This window comes from Orycteropus afer, unplaced genomic scaffold (genome assembly GCF_000298275.1).
Source record: "Orycteropus afer afer isolate SDZICR_OR568_19922 unplaced genomic scaffold, OryAfe1.0 scaffold00139, whole genome shotgun sequence".
Lineage (NCBI taxonomy): Eukaryota > Metazoa > Chordata > Mammalia > Tubulidentata > Orycteropodidae > Orycteropus > Orycteropus afer.
Window position 1 is genome coordinate 930,998 of NW_006921726.1, and position 8,602 is coordinate 939,599.

General features: G+C 39.3%; 1 protein-coding gene across 1 annotated transcript in view; it reads left to right on the forward strand.

The window, feature by feature from the left end:
* The window catches only part of SPECC1 (sperm antigen with calponin homology and coiled-coil domains 1), a 449,155-nt gene that overhangs the window by 278,933 nt on the left and 161,620 nt on the right, over positions 1 to 8,602 (forward strand). Inside the window, exon 10 of the mRNA XM_042781619.1 lies at positions 2,675 to 2,756. Within this exon, the coding sequence (XP_042637553.1) occupies positions 2,675 to 2,756 (82 nt within the window). The remainder of the gene's footprint in view (positions 1 to 2,674; positions 2,757 to 8,602) is intronic.

An 8,602-nucleotide genomic window follows, 5' to 3' on the forward strand; every position in this document is an offset into this window, starting at 1 on the left:
CACTAAGAGAAAAAAGATAGAGAAGGAGAATAACGAGGAAAAAAAATGAGAAAAATGCAAAAAGTAAAACATGGAATGGGGTTAACCACAAGAATAAAGGGGGAAAAATTACATTAAAAAAAATAATAATAAATTTTTTTCAACCAGGAACAGGGAAGAGAAAAAAAGCTGAAAACTAGGACCTGGGAGGTGAATACTAAAGAATAATATTAAAAAGGACAAAAGTATTACTAATAATAGAAGTTTTAAAACAGACAAATACAAGCAAACTAAACACACACAAAAAAAAAATGAAAAAGAATAAAAAATTAAAAAGAGAAAAAAAAACAGTGGAGGACAGGGCAGGGCACCCAGGCTCCGTCTGAACACATAGACTGGGATGGAGTTCCTGTGGGCCCAGAAGGTGGGTGGGAGTGGGGGATGGCCGCACCTCTGTTCACCAAGCAGGTGTGGGATATAAGAGTAACAAGAGGAATGTCACACCTTTTCAGTCGTGCCTGTCTGGAGTGTCCTTTGGGTTTGCTGGCAAGCAGAACGTGTTCTTAAGCCCCTGAAATCTGGGAGAGCACTGTCTCTTTAAACATCCAAAATAGTCAAGCCACTTGTAAACATTCAAAATGGTGGCGCCCTCAGGACAGGCAAAAGTCCACAGCTCAGCCCACCTTTCTCTTCACCTTCTCCGTTTATTCCCCAGCCACCAGAGCAGTCCTCCGTGCAGTCACTGGCTAGCAGGGCTGATTTTTAGATAAATTCTTAGGTCCTACCACTACTCGGCACTCTCCAAGCTGTCTGTGCCATTAGGATCACTCAGGATCGCTGCCAGACCACAGCTCTGTATGTCTCCTTTTTTGGTATTTTCATGCAAATTCTTCTGCTAGTTCAGATTTAGTCCACTTATATATCCTTCCCTTCAAGGCTCAGGGGTCCAGGATTATCTTCTTTGTCAGTGTTAATTGGTTTCCCTTTTCTTTGTTGAAGAGGGTCTGTCCAGTCTTTCTGCCTAGTCCGCCATCTTACTGGAACTGCCCCCCATGATTTTGACTTTTTTTCCACATTGTTCTCCCATTCTATCCAAGCCAAAACCAAACTCACTGCCATCAAGTTGGATCTGACTCATAGCAACCCCTCCTTGGGTTTCTGAGGTGGTATCACTACAGAAGCAGATTGCCCAACCTTCCTTCTGAGGAGTGACTTGTGGGTTTGAACCGCCAGCCTTCTGGTTAGCAGTCAAATGCCTTAGGCACTACACCATCGGAGGCCCCAACAAACTCCTTGCCATCAAGTCAGATTTGACTCATAGTGACCCCTTCTTGGGTTTCTGAGGCAGTATCACTACAGAAGTAGATTGCCCAATCTTCCTTGCAATGAGTGGCTGGTGGGTTTGAACGCCAGCCTTTGGCTTAGTAGTGAAATGCCTTAGGCACTACCCCACCAGAGCTCCCTATATAGATCCCCAAGATTGGACAATCTACTTCCTTAGAGATACTGCCTGAGAAACCCAAGAAGGGGTTGCTACAAGTCAAATCAATTGGACGACAGTGAGTTTGGTTTGGTTTGACGAGTGGTTGACAGTGGTAGCCAGTCACCATCTAGTTCTGGTATTATAGTCACATAGGCTAAGGATTGCATGGAGTACCAGTCACTTGGACTAATTGTTTCCATGCATCTTTGGTTTTCTTCATTCTTCTTTGGTCTGGACAAGGAAAGACCCATTGTTGCATCTAGAGGGCTGCTTGCAAGCTCTTAAGATCCCAGTTGCTACTTGCCAAAGTAGGATTTGGAAAAATGTTTTTGTGTAGTATGTTATGCCAGTTGAGCTTGATGTTCCCTGCAACTATGGTCCTGAGCCCACAGGTCCATCTACTTGCTCCCTCTAACTGTGGCCAGGAAGTGACTACAACCTTGTCCCTTGTCAGCTCTACTATATACCTGGGAATTCTTACAGAACATACAAATAGACTTGTAGAAACATTGTCTGCCAACCCTATACATGGTCATGGGCACACTGCTCCCTGCATAGACATACCTAATCGTTCAGCCTGTCCACCCATCTGTTCACCCTTATATCCATGTTTGCCTTCATTGACAACACAGTACTGTATGTGCAGAAGGGTTCATCTTTGTTGTCTGTACCTCCCATGTACCTCTCTCTGTCTTCCTCATCCTCAATGTCACCATGTTGATCACTCACATTTGGTACATTGCCCTTCTCTTCACCCAAATCAATACTTATCTCTACCTATCTAACAGTGTTCCCTCCCCTCCCTTCCCACCTCTGGTAATCAACAAAGAAAATTTCCTTCTATATATAAACCTTTCCTTGACTTTTTACAGTATCAGCCTAATACAATATTTGTCCTTCTGTGACTGACTTAGGAGCCCTGGTGGCATAGTGCCTAAGGCACTTGACTGCTAACCAGAAGGCTGGCGGTTCAAACCCACCAGCCACTCCTCAGAAGGAAGATCAGGCAATCTACTTCTGTAGCGATACCACCTCGGAAACCCAAGGAGGGGTCACTGTGAGTCGGATTCAACTCAATGGCAGTGGGTGGGTGATTGACTTATTTCACTCAGCATAATGTCCTCCAAGTTCATCCACATTATGCAATGTTTTGTGTTTATGCTATTCTTGATTTACGAGTTCACTCATGCTGGTTCCCTTTGGCTATTGTAGAGACATTCAGCTTACAGCAGCATGTGGCCACCCAACAAGGGAGTCACTCAGCATCTGGATCTGCCAGACCTTCCTCTCTCAGGTAAACTACCTTAACTTTGAAGTACTACTGAATTCTTTTCTTGTTAGGCTAACTTTTTTCCTTTTCTTTGCATGAAACCGAGCTTAGAAAAAGAATTGGTGTCATTTATTCTTAGCAATTTTAACCTGTTAATGTACATGTGATAGACATTAGATTCTAGCAGTATAGCCAGTGGAAGGAAATATTTTCTACCAGCTGTGCTGCTTGTTGTTATTGTTGTTATGTGCCGTTGAGTCAGACCCAACTCTTAGCAACCCCTCCTTGGGTTTCCGAGGCAGTATCACTATAGAAGTAGATTGCCCAGCCTTCCTTCTGAGGAGTGGCTGGAAGGTTTGAACCACCAGCTTTCTGGTTAGCAGTCAAGTGCCTTAGACACCACTACCACAGCTCCCTGTGCTGCTTAATATGCACGTATCAGGCAGAAATGCCAAACTTTGTTCTTTTTTATTTTTTTTTAAGTGACTCTCCAGATATCTTCTAATCTCTAAAAAAATAACTATTTTAAGAAAAAGCATTATCTGATTCTGAATGTTTGTTACTTCCACAATTCACAAACTTTGCCTCTTTTAAGATATCTTTGCCTTTGAATGTGCCTTTCTGCTGTTACAGCATATTTTCTTATTCAAATCCTCATAATGAAGTGGCAGTGGTAATCAGCAATTCTCACCATGTCATATTTCTATTCATGCTGACCCTCTGTGTTGAAATGTGAATTAGCAGTTAAGAGAGGGGACACCAGAGTGAGATTGCATGGGTTTGATTCTTGGTACTACCACTTATAAGCCATCCGACTGTGGCCCATTTATTCCCCTTCTCTGTACTTTGGTTTCTTCATGTCTGAAATAGAAATAATACTCTCTACCTCATTGAATCATTGTAAGGACTGAGTAAGTGAATACACATAAAGCATATAGAACACTGCTTGGTGTGCAGTAAGCACTGTAGAAGCATCTTACCTATTGGTCTCTGCTCTGCTAGTTCACATAGCCAGAATACCTTCAGCCTAGTAAAATGTTCAGATTGCCTGGAATATATGCCTTAGAAATTTATTTAGTCCCTGGGTGGTGCATACAGTTGACATACTTGGCTGCTAATCAACAAATTGATGATTTGAGAGCACCAAGAGGTGCCTCAGAAGAAAAGCCTGGCAATCTACTTCCAAAAAATAGACATTAAAAATCCTATGGAGACCAGTTCTATTCTGACACACGTGGGGTTGCCAGGAGCTGTGGTCAACTCATCAGCAACTGGTTTTTTTAAGAAAGGATCAAAAATCAGAAATCTAGTACCTAGCTCACATAAGTAGAAATACAGGCAGTACCTGGATTATTCCTAAGCCTGTCTTTAAGTTGAATTTCTTTGTAAGTCAGAGCAGTTGAATATCTTGATTGTTTCTACCTTTTGTCTATAGTGTAAAGTGCTCTAATGAACATTAGTATACAAGTTTCTGTTTGCATTACTGCCTTTACTTCTTCTGAATATATACTTAGGGTTGGGATTGCAGGGTCACATGGTAGTACTATGTTCAACTTTTTTGAGGAACTGCCAAAGTGGTTGTACCATTTTGCATTCCTACCAGCAATGCATAAGGGTTCTAGTTTCTGTATAACCTCACCAACCTGTTGTTTTTTGTTTTTTCATCATTGACATTCTAATATGGGTGAGGTGGTACCTCATTGTAATTTTGATTTGCATCTCCCTAATAACTTGTATATTGTTATGTTTTGTTATTTGCTGTTGAGTCAGACCTGACTCATAGCGACCCCTCCTTGGGTTTCCGAGGCAATATCACTACAGAAGTAGATTGCTCAATCTTCCTTCCAAGAACTTATTCATTCAGAGCATGACAGTCCCTATCTCATTCAGTTATGGTTGACTGCAAGACTGTTACAAATTCATACAGAATGTGCCCTGCAGTGGGGTCAGTTCCCATAATCAACACGCTGTCTACCTCCCTGCATACTCTATAACTCAAGCTCCCAAAGCCAACAGAACAGACTTCCTTGAGGGTCAGTTCAGGTCTTTCTGTCCCCATTTCTGAGTGGTAATGAGGACTACTGACTGAGGCTGTTAAGTGCAAGGAATCAGGTATCTTGAATGGAGGCTGCAATCACAACTAACAATATAGCAGGAGACTCCAGTAGGAATAAGGAAAACCTCCCCGAGGGTCCAATTGGAGAATGACAGCCCTGTCCTTACAGGTAACTCTCAGATGTGGGACTGATACAAACTGCTACAGAAGGATACCTACAGGGGAGCTAGGAGGCAGGTCACCTAAGTGACCATAGGGTCACTAGGGCTCTACAACCAAGACAGATCTCTCAAAGAGCATTCTAAGGAGTGTCAACCCCCCTCCTCCTCCTGAAATGGAGGAAAGTATGCTAGTGCTTTCCTTGACTACAAAATCAGATATAAGCACCCCTCACAGAGCAGGGAAGGAAGCCTTGTGCAAAACCAGAGGACAACACTCAGCCTTGAAAGGAGCAGTCTGGGTGTGGAATTTCAACTGAAAACGTGGTTGCAGAAACTAGGAAAGAAAGGGAGTAATGACCAGAGAAAGAGGATTGTGCCCCTGGTCGACTGAACAGTGCATGAGATTTTGACTGAGTACTGGTGCTCACTGGTGGTCAGATTGACTACAGTGTGCTCTCTGATGTTTTTGGGAGACACTGAACGTTGAAAACTGAGAAAGGAACTTTTAAATACTAATTTAAGCAGAGAGGGAGAAGGAACTATCACAGAGAGGTAGAGGAAATGTTAAACAAAGACTGAAGGCCTATCCACTTAAAAGTTTTTCAGAAAGCAGTGCAGGCAGGAACACCAAATACTGGGGAAAACTGAGAAATTTAGCACACTTGAAAATTCCAGTGCCCCAACCAAAACAAAAAAAAAAAAAATCACAAAACATAAAAAGAAGATAAATGATGGTCCATTCAAATAAACATGATGAAGAAAGGGAAAGCACATCTTGGAAGAATGTATAATAAAAAGAATGGAAGAATGTATTATAACAATGTTAAACATAGTTAAAGAGTTCAGGAAGAACATAGACAAAGACCTAAAGAAATAAGGAGAACAGTGCATAAACAAAATGAGCATCTTAAAAAAGATAAAAAGAGACTAAAGAGAAATATTGCAACTGAAAAGGACAATAACTGAAATGAGAAACACAACCAAAGAATTTAACAACATATTTAATTAGGCAGAAGAAAGAATCAGCAAATTAGAGGATAAGGTAGTTGAAATTACAGAGGCTGAAGAGCAACAAGAACAAAGGCTCAAATTCTAATAGTTTAATAGAATTATGGGACTACGTCAAGAGACCTAATATACACATCATAGAAATTGAAGAAGAACATGACAGAAGAAGGAACAGAAAAAATATTTGAAGAAATAATGGCAGAAATTTTCCCAAATCTGATGGACATAAATCTAAAAATCAAAGAACTCCTAGCAGAATAAACCAAAAGAGACCTACAAGAAACATCATTGTCAGTTTCTCAAAAAGTAAAGATAAGGAAAGAATGCTGAAAACAGTGATAGAGAAGCAAACAGTCATACAAAACATACCCAGTAAGATTAAATGCTGATTTCTCCTCAGAAACATTGGCCAGGAGGCAGTGGAATGATATATTTAAAGTGCTGAAAGAAGAAAATTGTCAACAAATAAAACTACACCTGGTAAAGTTATCTGTCAAAAAAGACGGTAAAATAAAATATTCCAGACAAACAGAACCTGAAAAAGTGATGTCTACCAGACCAGCCCTACCAGAAATACTAATGGGAGTTCTGTACATGGAAGGGAAAAGATACTAGACAGTAATTCAAAGCCACACATAAAAACAAAGACCCCTGAAAAAGGAAATTGTATTGGCAAGTATGAGGGCTAGTAATAAAATAACCATTCCAGATAATTCTAATTGTTTTGCCCTTCATGCTGTTTAAAAACCTCACTGCCGTCAAGTTGATTTCTACTCATTAGTGACCCCTCCTTGGGTTTCCAAGGCAGTATCACTATGGAAATAGATTGCCCAACCTTCCTTCTGAGGAATGGCTGGTGGGTTTGAACTGCCAGCCTTCTGGTTAGCAATCAAATGCCTTAGGCACTACACCAGCCTAAAGTAGATGTATAAAAAGCAAGGATAAAATTATGTTGCAAGGCATATGAACTATAAAGACGTAATCAGTTAAAACAATAAAATGGAAGGGAGGAGGAATGGTATAGGTACATAATTTCTTGTATGTTACTGAAGTTAAGTTAGTACCAGCTTACCCTAGGATGTTATCAGTGGAAACTGTTCAATGTTCCTGGTAACTACTAAGAAAATGCCTTAAAAAATATACAAAAAAGAAAATGTAAAGTAAACCAAAATGGCTCACTACAATAAATTAACAAAACAGAATAGCAAGCAGTAGTAAAGGACAAAGACAAAGAAGGCTTAAGACATAAAATCAGACACATAAAATCAAATATCAAAAGGTAGAAATAAGTCACATCTTATAATTAATTATACTGAATGTAAATGGACTAAATCCTCCAATCAAAAAGCAGAGAGTGGCAGAATGGTTTTAAAAAAATGACCCAACTATATTCTGTTTAAAAGAAACAGTCCTTAGACCAAAGCACATAAATCGGTTGAATGTGAAAGGATGTAAATAATTAACCAAAAGAGAACTGGGGTGGCAATCTTAATATCTGACAAAGTTGACTTTAAAGCAAAATCTTTTAGAGGAGATAAAGATGAACTGGACATGCTATAATAATAATAAAAGGATCAAATAATCAAGATGATTTAGCAATCATAAATATATATGCACCCAACATCAGAGCACCTAAATATATAAAGCAAACACTGATAGAACTGAAGGAAGAAATATATAGCACTACAATAATAAGTGAAGACTTCAGTACACCACTTTCAGTATTGGGCAGACTATCTAGAAACATCAATAAGGAAACTGAGAACCTGAATGACACTATACATCAACTAAACTTAACAGACATATATAGAATAATTAACTCAACAAGCAAAAAAAAAAAATTCTACTCCATTGCACATGGATCATTCTCCAGAATAGATCATGTTAGGTCATAAAGCAAGTCTTGATAAATTTTAAAAGATTTACTTATTTAAAATTTATTTGATAAAAGATTGAAAAAAAACTTTTGATAAAATTGAAAAATTTTAAAAGATTGAAATAATCCAGTGTGGCATTTCTTTGACTACAATGAAGTGAAGCTAGTAATCAATAGCCGCCAACAACAACAACAACAAAATCTGTAAAATAAACAAACATGAAAATTAAACAACACACTGCTAACTACCAATAGGTCAAGGAAGAAATCACAAATTTTGTAGAGTCGAATTAAAATGACACTAGACAGTAATTCAAAGCCATACCAAAACTTATAGGAGGCAGCAAAGGCAGTACTCAGGGGAAACTTACAGAACAAAATAAAACAAAACAAACAAACAAACAAAACCTGCATGAAAAAAGAAGAAAGATCTCAAATCAACAGCCTAACTCTACAACTGAAAAAAGAAGGGCAAAACAAGCTTTGACCTATTAGAAGAAAGGAAATAACAAAGATCAGAGCAGAAATAAATGAAATCAAAAGCCAAAAAACAATACAAAAACTCAAAACCAAACTCACTGCCATAGAGTCAATCCCAACTCATAGTGCCCCTCCTTGGGTTTCCAAGGTAGTATCTCTACAGAAGTAGATTGCCCAGTATTCCTTCTAAGGAGTGCCTGGTGGGTTAGAATTGCCAGCCTTCTGGTTAGCAGTCAAATGCCTTAGGCACTACATCACAAGAGCTCCTAAAAAACAATAGAGAGAATTA